At 43.0% G+C, this 23888-nt stretch overlaps 1 protein-coding gene across 6 annotated transcripts in view; it reads left to right on the forward strand.

Moving 5' to 3' along the window:
- Positions 1-18263, forward strand: part of SLC14A1 (solute carrier family 14 member 1 (Kidd blood group)) — a 56468-nt gene extending 38205 nt beyond the window's left edge. For all 6 annotated transcript variants that reach the window (XM_027525978.1, XM_027525977.1, XM_027525975.1 and 3 more), the window contains 7 exons: positions 499-688; positions 1876-2004; positions 7017-7209; positions 9182-9329; positions 9534-9668; positions 14490-14539; positions 16203-18263. In XM_027525978.1, coding sequence (XP_027381779.1) covers positions 499-688; positions 1876-2004; positions 7017-7209; positions 9182-9329; positions 9534-9668; positions 14490-14539; positions 16203-16376 — 1019 coding nt within the window. In that variant the 3' untranslated portion in view covers positions 16377-18263. The remainder of the gene's footprint in view (positions 1-498; positions 689-1875; positions 2005-7016; positions 7210-9181; positions 9330-9533; positions 9669-14489; positions 14540-16202) is intronic.
- The last annotated feature ends 5625 nt before the right edge of the window (positions 18264-23888 follow it).

The following is a 23888-nucleotide window of genomic DNA, read 5'->3' on the forward strand; positions in this document are numbered from 1 at the left end:
ATCTTGTATTGCTTTTCTTTCCATTTTTTTAAAACTTTTTATCTTCTAACCTGAGACCTTCTTCCATTCTTTTTCTTTTTAATGGAGACAGTGGTCCTGTTCATGTCCAAGGAAGACACCTAGTTCCACCTTGTAATTTTGGTGCTTAAAAACTGAAATTTTACTCTTGGTGATTCATTCCTTTGGCTTAAGGGTGTAAACCTCTAAGCATACTAAATAAGTCCATTCAATGCTTTCTGGAACTGGGGTTCTAGTATGGACATTGTGGACTGAGCAGAAAGAGGATCTGGGTGTCACTAAAGCAGATCTGGATGCTTCCAAGGATCTGGGGGTCACTAAAGGGGAAAGAGTTCAGAGAAAAAGTTTCAAGGAATATCCAAAGTTAGCCTCACCTTGTTCTGAGGGGATTTTGCTCAGGGTAGGCTTGGGAAGGAGACTCGGGAAGGAGCCCCATTTGCCCCACCATTTCCTTAGCTCTGCCCATCTCATCTCTTCCAGACAAACCCCAGGCTCTGCAGTTCGTCGACTGGGTTCTTCGGGGGATATCCCAAGTTGTGTTTGTCAGCAACCCCATAAGTGGAATCCTGATTCTGGTGGGACTCCTGGTCCAGAATCCCTGGTGTGCACTCAATGGCTGTGTGGGAACAGTGGTCTCCACCCTGACGGCCCTGTTACTCAGCCAGGACAGGTAGGCATGTCCCTCCAAGCCTCTGCTTCTTGCTTGAGAACACAGGAGCCAACCAGTGACCCTGGGCAATAGTGATAAAGCCCCACCCTCCCTGGAGAATCAACCTTTATTCCACAGAATGCTTTATATTTGCCTTTAGTCAGCAATCAGGAAATCATTTATAGCCTCTTATTCATAGTACCCGAATAAGCAGCCAGATCCTTTTTGGCAATACATGTGACCAGAATTAAGCTATAAGTAATTCTTATAAATAATAACTAAGGTATAAGACCCTACAGTCCAAAGGGAGTCTACTTCAATGATTGATCAATTATTTATCATCAGCATTTTATTTATTTGGACAAAAAAATGCATATGAATTCAGGAAAAGTTTTAGTGGCTTAATAATTCCACTAATCCCATTATATCTTAGTTCCATGCTTAGTTTATCAAATTCATTCTTCCTGCACAGTGAAAAGGTTAGTTCAGCTTCCAGAGAGATAAATTTTAGTCCCCAGTTATGAAAAGGTACCATTTTAGCCAGGAGTAGAAACTTAATCCATAGGACAACATTTGGAAGTAAGGTTAAATGCTGGGAAGAAAGGGACCCAAGAAAAAAATTAGGTGCTAAAGATGCATATAGTTGAATGGAATAATTTGCCAAGTAAAAGGGATTGTTTTTCTTTGTAATAATTTGGAAATGTATATCTGGAAACAACAAAGTGGAAGAAGATGAAAGTATATTCTAAGTTGGAAGACTTGTGTTGATAAAATCAAAGACACTGTGGAGCTGAATTTACATTTCAAGAATCTTACACCTCTCAGCAAGGAAATCAGGCTTAGGGAAGAGTTTCAAATAAAAGCTCTATTCAAGTCAGAGACCCTAATGATTCAAAAGAAATAATAAATTTTGGAAGGAAAGGCTAGAAGGAAACAGACTACATTGGCTTGCTGATTTCCTTTTCTCTACCCCTTAGGCATGTTGCCTCTGTAGGGGTTGTTCTATAAGTGCATTTGTATGTTATCCATGTATATTTTACTGTTTCATGCTTTGATTAGCATTAGATTTCTAGAGACTTTGCAATAAAACCCTAAATATAATCTCTTTTTCAAATGTAAATATTATCTGGAAGTTAGAAGTGATATTCACGGGCACGTCCAGCCAACATCCGCCCGGGAGGTGTCCAAGCTGTGCCTCTCGCCCACAGGTCCGCCATTACAGCGGGGCTCCAGGGCTACAACGCTACCCTGGTGGGAATCCTCATGGCCATCTATTCGGACAAGGGAAACTATTTCTGGTGGCTGTTATTCCCTGTATCTGCTATGTCCATGACGTGGTAAGTTGTACTTGGTTTTCAAAATGCCTTTTTGAAAAAAAAAAAAAAATTGTATAAGGGGCAGTAGGGGGTGGAGGATGTTATTACCTAGTGAGCACAGGGTTTCTGTTTTGTAAGATGAGATATATTCCGTGAACGGATGGTGGTGATCGCTGTATAACAGTGTGAACATACTTCGTACCACTAAACTGAATGTCTTAAAATGGTTTAAGTGGTAAATTTTATGTTATATATATGGCAATTTCTAGAAAATTATCTTTTTTATTTAGATCCAGGATATACCTATTGGAAACAGGAAGCATTCAAACATGCTGATGCACGTGGCTTCCCCTCACACCTCATTCCCGCCCCCCACCCCCCTCCAGTAACGTTCTGATACAATCGGTTTGGGGAGTTTCCAGGACACTGGGGTTTTGAAGGCTCTTGGAGGATTCTAAAGTACAACCAAAGTTGAGAAGCACTCTCCACCATCAGGAGTCCTCAAACATGCACACTATCAAGACCACCTACAGGGCCAGTTAAAACATGGACTACTGCTCCCTCCCTGAGGCTTCCTGATTCAGTCCATCTGGGATGGGGCCTGAGAATCTGCATCTCAACAAGTTCCGAGGTGGTGCTGACGTGGCTGATCCAGGGACCACACTCTGAGAACCACTGTCCCTATGTAACCCCCCTTACCCACCTGCCCCTGTCCCCCTCAAAGCAATTCTTTACTAAATTCCATTCCCTCATAAGTCCTTCAAACTGGTTTCTATATTGACACTGTCTTAAATCATTTTGTAAGCAAACATTTCCATCTTACTATGATAGATTCAAAATATAAAATGCTGGCTCCACACACACGAGATGTGTGGCTCCACACACATGAGATGTGTGGCTGCATACACACAGCCAACCACGGACAGCGTGCCCACCCTGGCTGCGGCCACAGGTGCGTGCAGGAGAACCTGCCGGCACAGCCAACCTCCTCAGGAGAAACTCCCCACCTGTTCTGAAGACGAGGTTCAAGGACCAGAGGTATCACTGCACAGGGTCACCCACACCCTCTCCCCCGAGTTCAGGAAAACTGGGGGGTTCTAACTTCAAAGCCATGGCTCCTTGATTGGGTCCACAAGTGAGGGAACGAAAAGGGCCCAGAGACCATCTAATCTGATATCCCAGTTTACAGGCAAGGAAACTGAGGGTACCTCCTTGCCCAAGGTCACACAGTTCAACTGCTCAAGGACTTAAACCTCTGCCCTCCTGAGTTTACAGTCTTTTTCCTCCAGTACTAAGTTGAAGACTGAGCCTGCCTCTGGTGGGGAGGGAAGGGCACGTGATCAAGTAGTTTATACAGGGGCTTTTAACTGCTTAAACAATATTCTTTTCATCTGTCTTAAATACTTAAAAATATTTTTTTCTTTTTTATTTTTTTAATATAAATTTACTTATTTTAAATGGAGGATAATTACTTTACAATATTGTATTGGTTTTGCCATGTATCAACATGAATCCGCCATGGGTGTACATGTGTTCCCCATCCTGAACCCCCCTCCAACCTCCCTCCCCATACCATCCCTCTGGGTCATCCCAGTGCACTAGCCCCAAGCATCCTGTATCCTGCGTCGAACCTGGACTGGCGATTAGTTTCTTATATGATATTATACATGTCTCAATGCCATTCTCCCAAATCATCCCACCCTCGCCCTCTCCCACAGTCCAAAAGATTGTTCTATACATCTGTGTCTCTTTTGCTGTCTCACATACAGGGTTGTCGCTACCATCTTTCTAAATTCCATATATATAGGTTAGAATACTGTATTGGTGTTTTTCTTTCTGGCTTACTTCAGTCTGTATAATAGGCTCCAGTTTCATCTACCTCATTAGAACTGATTCAAATGTATTCTTTTTAATGGCTGAGTAATACTCCATTGTATATATGTACCACAGCTTTCTTATCCATTCGTCTGCTGATGGACATCTAGGTTGCTTCCATGTCCTGGCTATTATAAACAGTGCTGCGATGAACACTGGGATACATGTGTCTCTTTCAATTCTGGTTTCCTTGGTGTGTATGCCCAGTAGTGGGATTGCTGGGTCATAAGGCAGTTCTATTTCCAGTTTTTTAAGGAATCTCAACACTGTTCTCCATAGTGGCTGTACTAGTTTGCATTCCCACCAACAGTGTAAGAGGGTTCCCTTTTCTCCACATCTTCTCCAGCATTTATTGCTTGTAGACTTTTGGATCGCAACCATTCTGACTGGTGTAAAATGGTACCTCATTGTGGTTTTGATTTGCATTTAGAGGAAAACAACAGAATGGGAAAGACTAGGGATCTCTTCAAGAAAATCAGAGATACCAAAGGAACATTTCATGCAAAGATGAGCTCGATAAAGGACAGAAATGATATGGACCTAACAGAAGCAGAAGATATTAAGAAGAGATGGCAAGAATACACAGAAGAACTGTACAAAAAAGATCTTCACGACCCAGATAATCACGATGGTGTGATCACTGACCTAGAGCCAGACATCCTGGAATGTGAAGTCAAGTGGGCCTTAGAAAGCATCACTATGAACAAAGCCAGTGGAGGTGATGGAATTCCAGTTGAGCTATTCCAAATCCTGAAAGATGATGCTGTGAAAGGGTGCACTCAATATGCCAGCACATTTGGAAAACTCAGCAGTGGCCACAGGACTGGAAAAGGTCAGTTTTCATTCCAATCCCAAAGAAATGCAATGCCAAAGAATGCTCAAACTACTGCACAATTGCACTCATCTCACACGCTAGTAAAATAATGCTCAAAATTCTCCAAGCCAGCCTTCAGCAATACGTGAACCGTGAACTTCCTGATGTTCAAGCTGGTTTTAGAAAAGGCAGAGGAACCAGAGATCAAATTGCCAACATCTGTTGGATCATGGAAAAAGCAAGAGAGTTCCAGAAAAATGTCTATTTCTGCTTTCTTGACTATGGCAAAGCCTTTGACTGTGTGGATCACAATAAACTGTGGAAAATTCTGAAAGAGATAGGAATACCAGACCACCTGATCTGCCTCTTGAGAAATTTGTATGCAGGTCAGGAAGCAACAGTTAGAACTGGACATGGAACAACAGACTGGTTCCAAATAGGAAAAGGAATTCGTCAAGGCTGTATATTGTCACCCTGTTTATTTAACTTATATGCAGAGTACATCATGAGAAACGCTAGACTGGAAGAAACAAGCTGGAATCAAGATTGCCGGGAGAAATACCATTCACCTCAGATATGCAGATGACACCACCCTTATGGCAAAAAGTGAAGAGGAGCTCAAAAGCCTCTTGATGAAAGCAAAAGTGGAGAGTGAAAAAGTTGGCTTAAAGCTCAACATTCAGAAAACAAAGATCATGGCATCCGGTCCCACCACTTCATGGGAAATAGATGGGGAAACAGTGGAAACAGTGTCAGACTTTATTTTTCTGGGCTCCAAAATCACTACAGATGGTGACTGCAGCCATGAAATTAAAAGACGCTTACTCCTTGAAAGGAAAGTTATGACCAACCTAGATAGTATATTCAAAAGCAGAGACATTACTTTGCCAACAAAGGTTCATCTAGTCAAGGCTATGGTTTTTCCTGTGGTCATGTATGGATGTGAGAGTTGGACTGTGAAGAAGGCTGAGCACCGAAGAATTGATGCTTTTGAACTGTGGTGTTGGAGAAGACTCTTGAGAGTCCCTTGGACTGCAAGGAGATCCAACCAGTCCATTCTCAAGGAGATCAGCCCTGGGATTTCTTTGGAAGGAATGATGCTAAAGCTGAAACTCCAGTCCTTTGGCCACCTCATGCGAAGAGTTGACTCATTGGAAAAGACTCTGATGCTGGGAGGGATTGGGAGCAGGAGGAGAAGGGGACGACAGAGGATGAGATGGCTGGATGGCATCACTGACTCGATGGACATGAGTCTGAGTGAACTCCGGGAGTTGGTGATGGACAGGGAGGCCTGTCATGCTGTGATTCATGGGATCGCAAAGAGTTGGACACGACTGAGCGACTGATCTGATCTGATAATGAGTGATGATGAGCATCTTTTCATGTGTTTGTTAGCCATCGGTATGTCTTCTTTGGAGAAATGTCTGTTTAGTTCTTTAAAATGGATTAAAGATCTAAACGTAAGACCAGAAACTATAAAACTCCTAGAGGAGAACATAGGCAAAACACTCTCCGACATAAATCACAGCAGGTTCCTCTATGACCCACCTCCCAGAATATTGGAAATAAAAGCAAAAATAAACAAATGGGACCTAATTAAAATTAAAATTTTCTGCACAACAAAGGAAACTATAAGCAAGATGAAAAGACAGCCTTCAGAATGGGAGAAAATAATAGCAAATGAAGCAACTGACAAAGAACTAATCTCAAAAATATACAAGCAGCTCCTGCAGCTCAATTCCAGAAAAATAAACGACCCAATCAAAAATATTTTTAAACCTAGACTTATAACTCATTGTGAGCAACCCCAGAGCATAATTTTCCACAAGCCAAATAAGCTGAGAGTTGACTTTTTACTTTGCTGCTAAGTCACTTCAGTCGTGTCCGACTGTGTGACCACAGAGACGGCAGCCCACCAGGCTCCGCCGTCCCTGGGATTCTCCAGGCAAGAACACTGGAGTGGGTTGCCATTTCCTTCTCCAATGCATGAAGGTGAAAAGTGAAAGTGAAGTCGCTCAGTCGTGTCCGACTCTTAGAGACCCCATGGACTGCAACCTATCAGGCTCCTCCGTCCATGGGATTTTCCAAGCAAGAATACTGGAGTGGGGTGCCATTGCCTTCTCCAACTTTTTACTTTATGTAAGAATTATTTATGACAGGATTTATTCCAGGTGTGTTTGGGTTTGAGTATTTTTTTTTTCCTGTCAAAAGTTTGCCAACACAACACTTTAAGGACATATTTGCTAATGAAAAAAAAAAAGCCCCTCTATAGCATAGATATTCAGTTTATCAGTGTGGCTTGTCACATGCATATTCTTCCAGTCTATTCTGTTGTTGTTTTTAGTCCAGTTTTCTCGAGTGCCTTGAACTCCGTGTTGAGCAAATGGGACCTGCCTGTCTTCACTCTGCCCTTCAATATGGCGTTGTCAATGTACCTTTCTGCCACGGGACATTACAATCCATTTTTCCCAAGCACCTTGATCACACCTGTCACCTCAGTTCCCAATGTCACCTGGCCTGACCTCAGTGCCCTGCAGGTAAGATACACTATCTTCTTATATCCCGTTCCGCCTCCCCTGGGCTCTGGAAGACACTTCCTGGTTAATTGTTGGTGGACATCAGACCTTACGAGACTCAGCTCTGGAGTACCCTTGGCAGTTTCTCTTGCTGTCTAAGAGCTTATTCGTTCTACTCCAAATCTTTGGGTTCTAAGGGATTTTTTTAAAGGACTGTGTGGTCAAAACTAACTTTTCCTACTCTTTTCCTAACACCTGCAGTGCTAACTCCAAAGTATAGCTCCACTTTGTCAAAATCCTGACACTTTGTTCCAAACTTTGCCCTTATTTTGGAGGGGCAGGGTATCTGATGGGGGCCAGCCCTTGAGGCAGGGGCCGGCAGCCTGGGGTTCTGTCCTCCCTGACTTACCTTCCCCAATCAAAAGAACTGGTTGCTCACTGTTAGATCCCATCTCAGAACCTCTCTATTTTGCTTTTTCTTATGGTGGATCTCCTAAAATATGTACAGTAATTCAGATTTCTTAGCTTTAGGGGCATCAGAGTCATTGTTTTTTAAATATTAACACAAGTTCCATCTCACACTCCCTAAATCATAATCACTGGGGTGGAGTCTAGGAATCTGTTTTAACAAGTTCCCCAAACAGTGATGTGGGCCAGAGTTTGAGAACCATTCTCTTAGGATGTATGCTGTAAATATAAACATGTATAGGGATAGTACTATTTTTTAAAAGCCTGCTTGACCCAAATCAAATTCCAGCTCTTTGTATTGGTGTTTATTTAATAAAGTTGTCTAAGTTTTCTCAAATATTAAAAAATAAAGAAAACACTTGAAATCAGAAGAAGATCAACCTTACATTTTTTAGTGTCAAGAGACTGCCTTTCCTGCTCTCAGGTTATTAAACCCCTCTGCTGTCCTCTTTGCTGGGCAGTCAAAGTGTGAGGAGTTCAAATAGCCTTTTCTTTAGCTTTTGTACAGAAAATGAATGGAAGTATTTGGAAATAACTCAGAAGGAAAATTTAAAAATTTATCAGGATTACCCGTGAAAAAAGTAGCATTAGTTGAGCTGTCTAAAACTGCCCAATACAGAAGCTATTAACCCTACATAGCTATTTTAATTTAAACCATTTGTTAGCTTGAATAAAACCTTGTGCCTTCTTCTTAAGAACTCCAATTCTGTGAACACATTATCTGAGTTCAGAACTCAGCCAGAAAGCTATAATTAGGATATTTAAATATATTTTTGTGTTCTAAGGACTAACAGTTGTTGATAACTGAAACAAGCTATCTTGGTTTAAATTAATACATGCTCTCTGAAAAAAAAAGATAAAAAAATAAATTAAAAGAATTTTAATTAATTTGTAAGATAAAATTTTAAATAAATAAATTTTAAAAAATAAAAAATTTAATTTAATTAATGAATGTTCTCACTAGCAACAGAAATGTAAATATGGTCCTGATTCATGAACCTGCCGGTAATTGCTTCTGAGCTGTTCATAAGATAATCTGACTTTGGGTCTCTGACCATAGCACTGACAGCTGAATTGCAAGGGAGTAATAATACTTCTATTGACCATAGAGATGTATTGATGTATTGGCCTGAGAACTGATGGAGAGTTGAGAATAGAAGTGTAAGAGGTGGTCCCTACCATCCTCGCTGGGAGGTGTGGCTGATCCTCACAGTGGGGAGCAGGAACCCCACATCGGGAGCTTATCAGCGACCAAAACTAGGTGTCGGTGCAGGCCACAGAGCCAGCGAGCGAAGGGATCTGGAGAAGGAGGGCCCAGCGTGCAGCAGGGAGAGCTGGTGGGTCTCTGGGGGTAAAGCGACTGAGACTTTTCTGTAGAGCAAGAGAGAATTGTAAATGTTAGTAACTCTGATCTTGAAAGATAAGATACGCTAAATCTAAAATGACATTGCACTGTGTTTGTGGGTATCCTATGGGTTTCTGTCCAGTCGTTTTAATGGCCATGTTTTCTAAATTGTTTCCTCAGCTGCTGAAGTCCCTGCCTGTGGGTGTGGGTCAGATATATGGCTGCGATAATCCGTGGACAGGGGGCATCTTCCTAGGCGCCATCCTCCTCTCCTCCCCACTCATGTGCCTGCACGCTGCAATCGGGTCCTTGCTGGGGATAATAGCAGGTGAGTGTCAGACTTGCTCCCAGATACTGAGCACTGCCTCCGCCCCGTTGCTGTCTCAGGTATCTTCTACATTCCAGACCTTTCTTGAAGGCCTGCTTCCAAGGGACCAATGGGAGTTCTCAGACGCCTTCCCCACCCCCAGGCTCCTTCCAGAACATCCTGCCTTTAGTCCAAAGCTCTGACCCCTCCTGTCTTCCCTAATAGGACTCAGTCTTTCAGCTCCATTTGAGGACATCTACGCTGGACTCTGGGGCTTCAACAGCTCTCTAGCTTGCATTGCAATTGGAGGAACGTTCGTGGCACTCACCTGGCAAACCCACCTCCTGGCTCTTGCCTGTGGTGAGTATTCCCTGAACGTGGGGAAAGTTGCTCGTGACTGTGGTATCAAAATCCAGAACAAACAATAAGAAAGGACTGTGTGAGAAACTACAGCTGGAGTTCTAGTGTGAGCCCCTGATACCTGCTAAGTGTGTCACCAGGACAATGGGCCTCCCCTCTCAGGGAGGACCCAGGTCTGCTCTGCCTACCTCATTGCTCATGTTGAAGACTGGAGAGCCTGCTGGGTCATATTAACCATTTTACAATATGTATTTGGTGGGGGATACAAACAACTTCTCTGTGTTCTTCATACTAATTGTTTGACCCAAGAAACTGAAAGGAAACAAGCTAAATACAGCCAGTTCTCCTGGCAAGTCTGGTGGTATTAACGGGTCCTTAGAGAATCACATTAATATGGCTGCTCTCAAACGGGAGCAAACATCAGAATCTCTTGGAAGCCTTGTTAAAACCCAGATTTCTGGGGCCTAGCCCCTGTCCCGGACTCATTGTCTGTTAGAGCCGGCCGGGGAGGCAGGGGAGGAGCTTGCATTTTTAACAAGGTGCCAGGCGGTGCTGATGCTATTCCTCTGGGGACCACATTTTGAGACCTGTAATATTAATCCTTTCCGAGCTCCAGGCCAGACTCAGGCTGTCAGAGCTAGAAGGGGTTCTGGAGAGCTCCATGACATCCTTCTCGTTTTACTGTTGGAGTTCTAAGAGCAGAGAAAGTGATGCACTGAAAGGCATCCATTAGGGGTAGATGTAAACCCAGAGTCCATACTTGCTAACAACTTCCAGAGTTACTCCCACTACGCTACTCTCCCTTCCTTCAGTACCATTCAAGCCCTTAGGTAAAAACAGACCTCAAGTGCTTCAGATTTGAAAAGCTAATGCATTTCCCAGGCCATTGCAAGGGGTGGCTTATTCACCCATAGCTTCCAGCATCCCTAATTCAACACAAGTTACAAGTATGTAAGATAATATGCTAGAATGAAAGGAATGATCCTTCCTGGGGGACAAAGGAGTGGAAGGATATTGGAACAAGCAAGAGTTTCTGTAATCTCATGGAAATATTTGCCAAGATTCAGTTAATCACCAAACTAATCAATCATTAGTTGGATGATTTATCACCATTAATCCAATAATGGCTGGATTTATCACCATTAATCAATCCAGCCATTATTAACGTGGTGGACCACATGTCAGGCAGGATTTGGAGTGAGTTCTTGCATTGGGCAGGATGTGGGACAGGACCAAGGATTTCTAAGGCTTTATTCAATTTTGATTATCTGATGCTGTAGCAAGATTAACAGAACTCAGAAGCTCTGGAGTTGCCATTCACATGTTATTTTGTCAGTTTCTTTATAGTTACATAACTGTTTCACCTACGAGCCGTGTCAAACCTTTTGCTCACTTGTTTACAAGCTTAGGGCAAAGGAGAAAAGTAGAGACAGATTATGTGGCCTCCTGAGCTCATGTGGGATAAACCCTTTTATTCTGAGATGGGTCTGAGGTTTCAACCTTTATCTCAGGTGCAAACCGGTATTTTTTCTCTATTGGTAGCAGTAGAAAATATGTACTAAACATTCGTAGTACAATCCAGACAGTACTAGGAAGAGCTAGGGGTTCAGAAGCTTTAGATCCTAGGTGGCTCCTGTGTACAGAGAGCAGAAGCCAGGCAAGTAAGAGAGAGAAGCCCGTGGGGACCACATGATGCAGAACCAAGAGACTCACAGGCCAGGAGTCCCTGGGGGAAATACAATTCAGAATCATCCAAAAGCACCTCCTAGAAAGGGTGGCTTTTCTGTAAGTCCTAAAAAGTAAGAGGAGGAATTCCAGTTGTTGCAAAGCATGGTCTGGGCCAGTGTATGGACAGTCTGAGCACATCCTTAAAGATCAAGCAAAAACTGTCTTGGTCGCAGAAGTTGCTGATAAGGTCTATGAAGGTCTTTTCACAGATCATGGAAAAGGAGAAGACAAAGATGTTTACAAATGTGTTTCCCCAAAGCTGAGATATTTTCATTATTTTCTCTCTGTAATTTTATAGTAGTACAGGACTGTTGTACAAAACAAACAAAAATTCAATCAATACAGAAGAGTATAAAGTAGGTGAAAACACTTCATCCTACTCCCTAGATAGAAATTTCCTGCCTCCTACTTATAAGGACCTCATGATTACATTGGATCTACTTGGCTAAGGTTAATCCCCTATCTCAAAATCTTTAACTTTATCATAGCCGCGAAGTCCCTTTTGCCATGTAAGGTAACATATCACAAGTTCTGGGGATCAGGACGTGGACATCTTTGAGTGCCTTCGTTTTGTCTATTATACCTACCTTCCTTTGGATGGATCCAGATTTTCTTTATTAGTTCAGTGGTTAAGTCAGTATAGAATTAGTTAAGAGCCCAGACACTGGTGCCAAAATCCTAGCTCCCGTATTTTCAGCAGATGCCAAATGCACCCGACAGAGGCCATGTGAATTTGCCGTGCCACTGGCAGCGTGGGGGAGCGCTGTTCCATCCACGCTGGGCACAGTCCTCAGTCCTTTTTATCTTCGGATGTAAACTTTTGAGACAGACCTCCAGTCCCTCTTGTAAAGCAGATCTCACACTAAAATACACAGCAAGTTTCTGCCTGCCCATGTCACCAAACAAAAGATCAAACTTGTCAGCCAACGTAAATAAATAAAGACATTTATTATAGAGCTCCTCTTTTATTAACTCCTGTGGCTTTATCAGGAAGCAGACATGGGAGTCTCTGATAGAAGCCTGGTATATCTGCCTTCCCTGTGCCCCTAAGCCAGAAATTGCACAGCCAGAGAACTCCTCAATTTTGTTATTTTCTCACTGCAAACTGTAAACACATTTTGGATCTCTTCTTACAGGTTGTGTTATCATCGTAGGACTTTCATATGGAGGTCTGTGGGGAGGGATGTTGTCTGTGAAGAACTGGGATTCAGTCTTCCCTTCCACTGAGGGAAGCGGAGGGCCTTTTCTCTCCCTCAGCTACTCAGCACACTGTTAGGGGCATCACCTCCAAACCATGATGTCCAGAACTTCATCTCTACTTTAAGGCTTTCCCAGCCCAACTCAGCTCATCTTAATGATGGGCAACAACTATTAGCTAGTCTGATACTCTTACTTTAGAAAGAAAAGCAACATGGAATTGAAAGAGCTTAAGCACCAACAGGGTGCTGATAGGTATTAAGCTACTCTACTCCTAGGAGAGAAATGCAGGAAGGACTCATGTGCTCAGGGGCGTGTCATAAAAGAGCCAGTGCTCAGGAGAGCAGGGACAGGGTGTCTCCACACTTAGCCAATGGCTAGTGAATATTTCTTGAATGAATGAATGAACTAAATGGGGAGGGTGGGGATGAAATTATCCAAGCCAAGCAGAGAAAATCTTCCAACCCTTCTGCTCAGAGCAGTACCTCCTTTTCTATGATGACAGAGATGAGTTTATAGCTGCTGCTTGTGAAAGTACATAATTTCATTTAAGAGTCATTACTCCCTATAAAGAACCTCTTCCAGCTGCCTTTTTACAATGCAACTAGATTCCTAGTTCAGTGACTTGTTGTCTAACAAACAAAATGGCAGAGCTGCGATTTGAAGCCCAGACCATTTCCAAAGATGAGCCTTTCCTGTTAGCATGAGACACTTCATATGTGAAAGAACTAGGTATAATATTGAACAAAAAACATCAGGATAAAAAGATAAAATATCAATAAAAGGATGGAAATCTATAGTAAAGTAAAAGATCATAGAGTCTCTCCCACCACCCCACCCAACTCCCCCAAGTAGCAGATGTGTTTCTTGATGGACATGAAGACCATATGGTGAGTGTGGGTGGCCCAGTTGGCCATGTGGCCATTATAAGAAGGTCATTCTTCAGGTGGTCTCTGTGAACCCTAAGGGCTTCCCTGAGTCTCCTTGGGCCCAAGAATTGAGAGTTAGTTAGCTGAGCTCTTTGTTTCTGTTATTTTACATTGAAGGCCATACACATACTCAAATTCAGTCAGTTCAGTTCAGTCGCTCAGTCGTGTCCGACTCTTTGCGACCCCATGAATTGCAGCACGCCAGGCCTCCCTGTCCATCACGAACTCCCAGAGTTCACTCAGACTCACATCCATCGAGTCGGTGATGCCATCCAGCCATCTCATCCTCTGTGTTCAAATTACCTACTCTCAAAAATTCATGCTCAAAGTAAATAAAAACACAGGATGTTAACTCATTGACATGTATGCTGACCTTTACAGTTTTAGGGAAAATATTCATACAAAGAGGAATCCAGGTCTTTGGTCAGTTTCTGCTGATTTCTCCTATATACATATACCATGGCTTTTTTTAAGCTGTGATTTCTAACCATTGATCTGAGAATCTCAGATGCCGAGAGATTGTATGTTACTTCAAGGAACATTCATAAGTTTCATTTTAATTATGCTTGGGTAAAATAATGGGGAAATGTATTTACTATGGAAGGCCTTTTCCTTAAGTATTATATTAGCAATAACAGCAAAAAAAGTAAATAGTACCACAGAAAAGCTACCTTTCTTGAGTACTTACTGTGTGCTAAGCCCAAGCATTACCCTCTTTCACACTCACATCAACTCTTGAGAGCAAGGTTTCCATTACCCCCTTGTACAGGTGAGGAAATGGGGGCTTTGAGTGGAGGCTCCAAGTTCCTAAGGGGTGGAGCCTGGATGCAAACCCAGAGCTGCTGACTCTAAGCTCAGACTTGTCACCAGTGTGCTGGGCTCACTGGTAAAATGCACAAGTTTACGTTCCAGGGATTTATATTGAAAGGAGTCCAAGCACTCTTTCTTTCCCTTTTCTTTCTCCTAGCCCTGTTCACTGCCTACCTGGGAGCCAGCATGTCACACGTGATGGCTGTGGTAAGTTTGCTCTAATCTCACTTTCTCATCCATGTGATTGGTCAGTTTTCAATGATACAGAAACCCTCCTGAAGTCCACCTCAATGGCGTCCCAGGGCAGGATGCTTGACAGATAATCACTGTAGTCCATCTTCTGGACCCACCTGTCCTCATTTACCCTCCAGCATCACAGTAAACCTTAGCCCAAACTATAATCGCCAGGCTTGCTAAAAATATCAGATTGTTTGTCTTAAAGAAGTGAAACTTAGCATGTATATTATCAAGTCCATACTTTAACTCTGAGTGTCAAAAAGTTGACTTTAGAATATCTTTTACTTAAACAGAAAGCTGGGACTATGTAGAGGTTGAGAAATCAGAAAAGGAAAGAAAAGGATAATTGGCTAAAGATCCAGATTTCTTTTTAATTAAGCCAAGACTTTTTCATACCCTTAGTCTTTAAAAAAAAAAATCCCCAGTCGGTCATCAGTAAGACTTTTTTAGACCCCTGTCCTAAATTATTTAATAAGCAAAATCATCACCTATTAAGTGCCTCTGGCCACTTCTCCTTCCTTTTCAGTACTGTTCAGCCCTTTGACTTTCTCCTTCCCCTCCCCTGAGGAGCCCAGTACCCCCGGCTGCTCTGGGGCCCCCCACCTCTCAGTTCTCTTCCTCACCCACCAGTGCAGGGGATGCCAGGCCAGTTCCTGGTAACTGCCCATCCATACAGACATGGTCATGGCTGCCAGTGGGGCAGGACCGCATCTAGTCCTCTTCACAGCAACACAGAGAGCTGACCTGGGAGGGTCCTTCTGGAGACACAGTTATCTTTATGGTGGAATGTCAAAGCCCTGTTACAGGCATGATGAGATGCCTTAGAGCTTGAGGGGCCCTTCACACCCCAACAAAAGTTCACAGACCTTGGCCTGTGAGCCAGAATTGGGCAGGCTACAGAACGAAGTCATCTAGGGAGATTGTGAAAAATCCCGATCCTCGGGCCCTGTACCTTGGCATTTCTGGTAGAGTAGATCTTATATGATGCTTGGTTATCTGTGTTTTTTTTTAAACTCTTCCAGATGATTCTGACGTGCAGTCAAGTTTGGGTACCATCACGCCCGGGTTGGTGGCGGGGGAGTCTATAGGGCCAAACCTAATCAAGTACATGATGTAGGCTCAGAATTGCTTGAGTTGTCATGGACGCACAGAAGGAGGAGCTACCCTCAAGGAGTTTAGAGTCTGTTTGAGAGATGAAACAAAAAGAAGTAAAGCAAATAGATTCCAAGACCTGGTCTGGGCAGAGGCCAAGGGGAGAGAGAGCTGAAGTCATCAAAGACAGCCTCATGGACGTGATGAGTGGTCGGGAGCTGTTGGTGGTTGCTAAGTATCATCTCTAGGGGCTAAGTGTCATCTTTGCACATTCGCTGGAATGTGCACATTCGCAGGAAGTCTGACTGTGTAAGAGGGAGGGCAGGGCATGCATCATCCCTAAGGAGTGCATGCTGACATTTTAGGAGCCGAGTGTCCTGAGATCTTAGACTCAGTCTCCATGGGGACAAGTGGAGTCCAGAGTCGTGCCTCCAGAGAGTTATCTCCTGAGCTGAATGACAGTGGTGTGAAGCCTGTGCTTTGTGCAAGTTAGCTTTCCAACAGGATCTTAAAGAAGTGTGTGGCTTGTCTCTTTCTGCAGGTCGGATTGCCATCTGGTACCTGGCCCTTCTGTTTAGCCACACTACTGTTCCTCCTGCTGACCACAAAAAACCCCAACATCTACAAGATGCCCATCAGTAAAGTCACTTATCCTGAGGAAAACCGCATCTTCTACCTACAATCCAGGAAAAGGACGGTTCAAGGGCCTTTGTGAACGCAGCCCCCATCCACAGCCGTGGATGGTCACAAGTCATTTCTGACGAGCTGCCCCATTGACTTCCAGAGCTTCAAAACTGTTGTTTTTACCAGTAACAAATTTCATACTAAACCATTAGTGATCTGTTCTTATGCTCACTTTGTATCTCCTTCAGACTCTGGAACATCCCTGAACAAGGGACAAGACACACCAAGGTGATGTCCTCTGGCTGTGGAATTTTAAACCCTAGTGGGGCATTGGCACTAAGACTGTACTATACTTATAGAGTCAGAATGTTCCAACAGAAAGAGGAAGGAAGACCAAAGCTAATTATTGATATTTATTGATATTCTTGGTGTTTGATTGTACATGAGGTTAACAGTATTAATTAAAAATTAATCTCTATAAAACCAATCTCTTATAATCTCTATAAGCCTTAAGTGAATGGAATTCACAGTCACAAAATCAAAGTCAGCCTACAATTCGCAGACAAGCCATTGGGCAGATTTAAAATCAATGCAAGTTACTCATTACAACTGTGGTCAACATCACAGGGCCCATCACTGAGCTCCCTCCCCAGGTCCTCAACAGAACAGCCTTCACGCTGCCCCCGTGTGTGGCATTCTCTTACAGGAGACGGTGGGTTTGTTTCAGGCTGGCAGAGCTGCAGGAGGGAGAATGGGATCCCATCCATCAAAATTATCCTGTATTATCACTTTTCTTGGTTATTGCAAAGGATTTTTTTAGGTAGCTTATTATCTTTTTATTGTGAGAATGGATTTGTTTTCAGTGAGGTAAAATAAAAGAAGTTCCTGGCTATAAAGCCTGGCTATAAAGTTCCTAGATATTAAAGAAAAGTTAAATTTTTCTAAAATATTCAGCATAGCTATTTTCATTTTATTCCCTAAATTGATTCTGTAAAGGCCACAAAAACAGGGGATCAAATATCAAATCATCAACATCCAAGGGCCCTTTAAAGCCACATTTTCAATTCATCTAAGGATGTCATGTATTACAAAGACTGAAAGTTAGTGTCAGATTGCTTCTGAGTGCTTAGAAGTTGCTTAATTCTTACTTTTAAAAAAATTCACTATTTTCTAAACACTTACAATATTCTCACTCAAAAACCAATGGTATTTGAACCACCAAAAAGAAATATGGATAAAGAAGCCTCCGGTTGTGCTTTGTTTGTGTAAGCTCTCAGTCCTGTAAAGATTCTATAACCTAACATGCTGAATATAGCAGTGGGAAGCTTCAGAATTTTAGAGGATTGGAAAGTGAAACTGGAATCTTAAAGGTTTTTTCTTCTTTGAGTTTGAAGTAGTCAGTGCAAACTATAGGAACAGAAGGGAAGTAAACCCACAATTATTTTAGGGAAAAGTTCACTTTTTCATTTTCTCAGGAAAACACTGTTTCAATTTAAAAACCCTGTGACCTTTTGAAACCATGACTTTGCAACTGTCATAGAGTCATGTACATTTCTGTGAAAAAAACTAAATTTTCAGTGTTTGAAAAATCTCTTTTGTTAGGGAATTTGAGAAATAGGAGTTCAGAGGGGACAGACAAAAAAAGCAAGCAGACCAAAGATCACCAGCCCTGGAGACCCTGGGCATGGCTAAGCGAACCAGAGCCTCTTTGTGTCTCCAAGCCCATCTTCACACTGAAGCCCTAGCGGGCTGACTTTCTTCCCATGCCCACACACAGACTTGCAAACAGGAACAGTTTCAAACCTTGTAAGTTGTCTAAATAGTATTCATTTTCTCAAGCTATTTTGGTTACTAAGTATTATCCTAACAATTTTAGCAAATATTTTATTGATCTTCTTAGGGGGCATTTGTATTCTTTTCTATTGCCTGTATAATAAATTTCTATGTAAGAATATGAATAAATTATACTCACAGCTCAGTTTTGTGTGAATTTTGTTTCAGTCATATGTCTTTTATAGCTATTGTACATATTAACAATCACCTGCATAGGTGTGTATGTATTAATACTAGAATCCTTCTCCCTTTCTTTATACTTCATAATAGCACCAGATGCATAGTTGAGAAAACCATGTTCAATTTCTGATTTATGAGCTCTTCTCCCTCAATATCCCCTCAACTACCCACTGGTCTCCTCACTCAAGAATTAGAATGCATTCCTGAGAAAAGTCACAGATGTTCAGGGCATGCTCTTAACACTTTGAGAAGAAGATCCTGGGAGCCAGACAGGCCCTGGGCACCCATCAGGACTGACCATGGGCCATGACCTGCCTCAGGGGTCAGTGTTCCAGGATAAACTACTGTTCAGAATGTATTATCCTCTGAGGATAAATGCCAGTGCTTGTCTCTGCCTCCTTTCTCCCAAGCTTAGCATGTGTGAAAGAAAACAAGGTAAAAATGGAAATTTAGTCCAACCACTTTCAAACGTTGCCCAAACAGGAAACAAAAGGAGGCTACAGTGGGCTGGTCCCTTGAAGTGCCCTCTGTCAAACAAAACCACTCCCACATTTGGTTTCAAGATAGTAAATCTACAAGAGTGACCTGCCCCCTTCGGTATGATGTAGAAAACACAGAGATCACCTCCCAGGCGGTTCCGTGGTGAAGAATCTCCCTGCCAATGCAGGAGATGCAGGAGACAAGGGTTCAGTCCCTGGGTGGGAAGATCCCCTGAAGGAGGAAATGGCAACCCACTCCAGTACTATTACCTGGAAAATCCCACGGACAGAGGAGCCTGGTGGGCTACAGACCATGGGGTTGCAAAGAGTCAGACACCACTGAGCAACTGAGCACACAGCACAGAAAACAGACAGAAGGTTTAGACGCTCTTTTGCTAAAGACTCCAGACACCATATTCCTTTAGGAGTTACAGGTCCCAATCTTCTTGTTACCCAGACCCCTGATAACTGTGGCATACATTGAGATGGAAGGTTAAGTTCCAGGAGATCAGGAATTTCCAGGGGAGGGGGGGTAGGGGGCGAAGCTTGCAAGAATATTTTTGAGGTTGCTAAGTATTAATATCCCCTGGAGAAGGAAATGGTAGCCCACTCCTGTATTCTTGCCTGGAGAATCCCCATGGACAGAGGAGCCTGGTGGGTTACAGTCCCTGGGGTCGCAAAGTAAGACACGACTGAGCAACTAAGCACAAGTATTAATACAGAATGAGGTTTTACACATGTGAATGTTGTCAGCCTCCCCTTTATCTAACATCTTTCTTCCAAAAGGCTTTAATCTTTAGTTAAACATCCTTCTTAAACCTGCACTGACAACCCCCAGACCATTAGAAGGCTTGTAGCTTCAGAGAGTTCCATATGATAAAACAATTCTAAAAGTAGGAAGTTCTGTTCCAAGTTCCACGCAGTTGCTCAATGATGTCATCAAAGATGTGATCTCTTTCCATCATCAGTCTCAGCATCCTCAGACAGCTTCACTTGCATCCCCAGGTTTTTTACCTCATGGTTCCAAAATAGCTGCCTTATTTGCAAACATCACAACCTTATCAGGAAGAAGAAGGCAACCAGAGCTGCAAGAGAGTTAGTTTTTCATGTTTCTCTCTTATCAGGGAGAAAAATCTTTCCCAGGAGCTCTCTAAAAATACTTTCACTTGAGTCCTTCTGGCAGAACTGGGTCATATGGCCAGTCCTGGTTACAAAGGAATCTGGGAAAGTTGACCATCTGGCATGCCTCTTTTATATATGCAGGACACTTGTCAGCCTCTATTACTGCAGAGGTGGTGTGCTCCACCATATTGCAGCAAAAGCAAGAGGAATGACTATTGGACAGGTGCCAACATTCCTGCCCTGGTTGGTATATGGCACCACCATACAGCACACAGCACCTATGTGCCCAGGGCACACTGGAGAGAATCCATGATGACAGACAAGGCTGTCTACTGTGGGATTCACAAAGATTTGGGACAAAGACCTCAACTAAAACCTTTCAACACAGTGATTCTTTGTTGAATACTTACTGAAATATTCCAGAATACCTTAGATACCCCAGCCTCATACAAGGTTTTATAGCCTCTGACTAATTGGATTCTAAACAAAGGGTGAGACAACCAGCGATAATTATCAAAGCTAGGAAAGTTTAGGGTCCATTCATGTTCCAATCAGCCTTCTTAATCTAACAGTTGACTCCTCTAAATCATTCCACGTTGGAAGTCCTGTTTGGAAATTGTAGAGTTTAAATTCAGTTCTGAAGTATTGAAAACAAGTGTCTTGACATTTTCTACTTCGTGGTTCCAAACAAACAATGAAAAAGCCAGTTTCCTGTTTGGATTGGGTCCATGGGATCCTAGCCCATAGTAGCTTTGAATTATAGCACAGTGGCATGCAAGGACTTAAAGGGGAAGAAATGAAGCTCAGAGGAAAGCACGGGCACAATACCAGGAAATCTGGCTGAAGTTAAGTCCATCAGACCAAGGAAACAATAAAAGCCAAGACACGAGTTACTGGCCCAAGAGAAAATGCATCCTAGGGCAACGAGAGCACACGTGGGCCAGCCCCAGGAAAAGCCAATCTAATGAGGCCTTTCTACACTATGAGACCCCAGGTTGGCTTCTCATCAAGAGGCTAGATCTGTGAAAGCAACTAGCCACACACAGCACTTGAAATAGTGAAAGTGTTAGTCGCTCAGCCGTGTCCTGCTCTTTGCAACCCCATGGATTGTATAGCCTCTGTCCATGGAATTCTCCAGGCAAGAATACTGGAATGGGTTGCCATTCCCTTCTCCAGGGGATCTTCCCAACCCAGGGATTGAACCCAGGTCTTCTGCATTGCAGGCAGAGTCTTTGCCTGAGCCATCAGGAAAGCCAGCCTAAATAGATGTAGGCTTTAAGGATACACACTGGATTCAAGCATGAAGGACAAAAAAAACATGTAAAATTTCTTGATAACTTTTTGACTGAAAGTTGAGATGAGAACACTTTGAATACACTGAGTTAAATGAAATATTAGTATATCATTAAGTTAATTTTACCTTTAAAAAATGTTTAGTGTGGCCACTAGAAAAATTTAAATTATATATAAGACTTGCATTTGTGACTCACATTGTATTTCTGTTGGGCAGTGCTGGGCTAGACATTACCCAAAGCCTTTGTGGGAACTCAGACAGCACTGAGTTGTTGGTTGGAACTCAACTTTCAGAGAATCTGTCCTTCCCTTCGAAAGAATGAATGAGTAAAAAGCCTTTTCTCTATTACACTGCTAGCTAATTCTTGAGTCTTTATCTCAAACCTATGAGTTCAAAGACTATAAACGTTCATTTCAGGCAAAATTTTATACCTTTCCAGACTACTCTGTGCACATCAAAGGTGTCATTTTAAAAAAAAATTATTATTATACAGCTACAGAATGAGGAGACTGATTTTCTTGTGTGTGGTATGAAGCTGTTCTGAAGTTAGAACCTGAAAAGCATCCTCAGAAGCACTCAGAGCTCAGGCAGCACCACTGGAATAAAGGGTGCCCCCAGTGTGTCCATGTGAGGGATGCCATCACCCAGATGTGCCAGGGCCCATCAGTCACAGACAAGGAAGAATGGACCACCAGGGTATAAGGCATCAGGGAATGGTGGGGAACTGTGGCAAACTGAAGACTATACCACTAAATGCTAAATTTCCTCCATGGGCTCCCTTTTGCAAATTCTATTCCCCAGCACCTCTTATAAATGCTCTACAAAACTTCTTGACCAAGGGCATTTTTTCAGAATTATGCGTTAAGAGCCTTTGAAAAAATGCAATTGCCCCCATCCCATCCTGGACCCCATGAATCTTTGGTGACTCCACGGATGATTCTAATGTGCCCTCCTACATAAAAGTGACTGCAAGTTCAGAAAACTCAGACATCCTTGGAAACTGGAGTAACTAAGAACAGCTTCCTGGAGATGTGACTCTGCCCTTTTTCTGACAAGTTTCCTCCCTGGATCACCTGGACTTGACCTTGGAAACTCATTTGGGTTCCTCCTGGATTCCCTGACTACCACCCTTTCCAGAAAAATTGCTAGGGTCCAAAGACATGATGCTCTTACCAAGGGGCCATGTTTTGATGGGCCCTGATGTTGGCAGTGTAGACATGTATACAGAAAGTGGTCAGGGAAAAAAGAAAGCCCCTGTGGAGGAGAATCTGTTTCCTTTAAGTGCGCAAAGCTTACATACATTGTGTCAACTGGTATTGACCATCACTGCTATCACACTCTCACGCTTAACCAAGGCAATGGCACAGAGTTCATCTTGCCCACCTTCGTGGGCTACTCCTTTTCATCTGTAAGAATGTCCTAGAAAGCCAAGCAGATTTTACATAGATGCAAGAAAGTCAAAGAGAAGAAGACTGATACTGTGATTCCCCAGGCCCTGCCCCTTCCTCTTTACCCCTCTATTCATCGTGTAAGGAAGACTTGAGCTTCTCTTTCCTTCTACTAGGGACCTCCCTCAATATCCACACCTGTCCCACCTTTCATTCCCCAACCAATCACTTGCAGCCCTGTGTGTCACTGATCATCACAGGACCTTCAAAGGCTTCAAGACACAGGCTTATTACAGTGTGAGGATCCCCTTTCTCAGCATCCTGGATATGATTGGCTGGTACCCTGACCAGACCAGTTGATAATCTTTTCGAATATCAACCTGGAATACATTTGGTCAAGTGAGCCAATGCAGACAGACTTTGTGTGTCTAATGCTGGTTATAATTAAATGCAAAGCATTATTTCTTTCCCGGCTGTGAGGTGGGGTCTAAGGACCCAGGATTCTGCATTAGGTGCTAGAGGGACATGCGGTTACACCTGGATCTGATCAGGCCAGCACTACCACGATCTAAGTAAGAGGAGCCAAGACCCTGAGATGCTTCTACCAGCAGGCTTTCACCTTCCCTTAGAGCCTGAAATTTCTCCACTGAAGTCTCAGTGAAAGAACATTACATTGTGACGACAGCCATTTATTAGGATCTGAGATATTAAAGCCCTAGGGGAATTAGTTTATCTGGTCTCTTTTCACCTAATAGCTGGTAAGAGCAAATCCTATAAGCAAAAGATTCTAGAAGGATTAGTTTTGATGGGCAAATCCAAGGAAGATGGTTATCTAGAACTGAGAAAGTGATTGTACAAAAGAAAGAGGAGGGGAGACAAATAAAAAGAAAGCAAGAACAATGCACGATTAAAACACATTCCCCACTGAGCACAGCAACATGAATTGAAAAGGCAGTAGGCAAGGACCAGAGAGTGCAGTCAGGTGTGTGCCTGTGCCAGCAGTGTATGGAGTCCACGTGGGCTAAGAAGCAGTTTTCCTCCTCATGCCATTTAGAACATGATTACTTCTCGTAATCTTGAAACCCCAGCTTGCCTGACATAAAGGCCATTTGTTGTTTTTATCTCCCAGATGTAACCTCCCACTTTCTTCTAGTAACAGCACCTCCCTTTCCTCAGGAAATGTTTCTTCCCCATCCATGGGATTCTCTCTACCAGCCTCAACACCTTACTCTTAGGCACAGAGGAGTCAAAGGACTCAGACCTGGTTTATCAAATACTTTAATCCCCTGGCCACAGGGATTGGCCCA

Source organism: Bos indicus x Bos taurus, chromosome 24, assembly GCF_003369695.1.
Source record: "Bos indicus x Bos taurus breed Angus x Brahman F1 hybrid chromosome 24, Bos_hybrid_MaternalHap_v2.0, whole genome shotgun sequence".
NCBI lineage: Eukaryota > Metazoa > Chordata > Mammalia > Artiodactyla > Bovidae > Bos > Bos indicus x Bos taurus.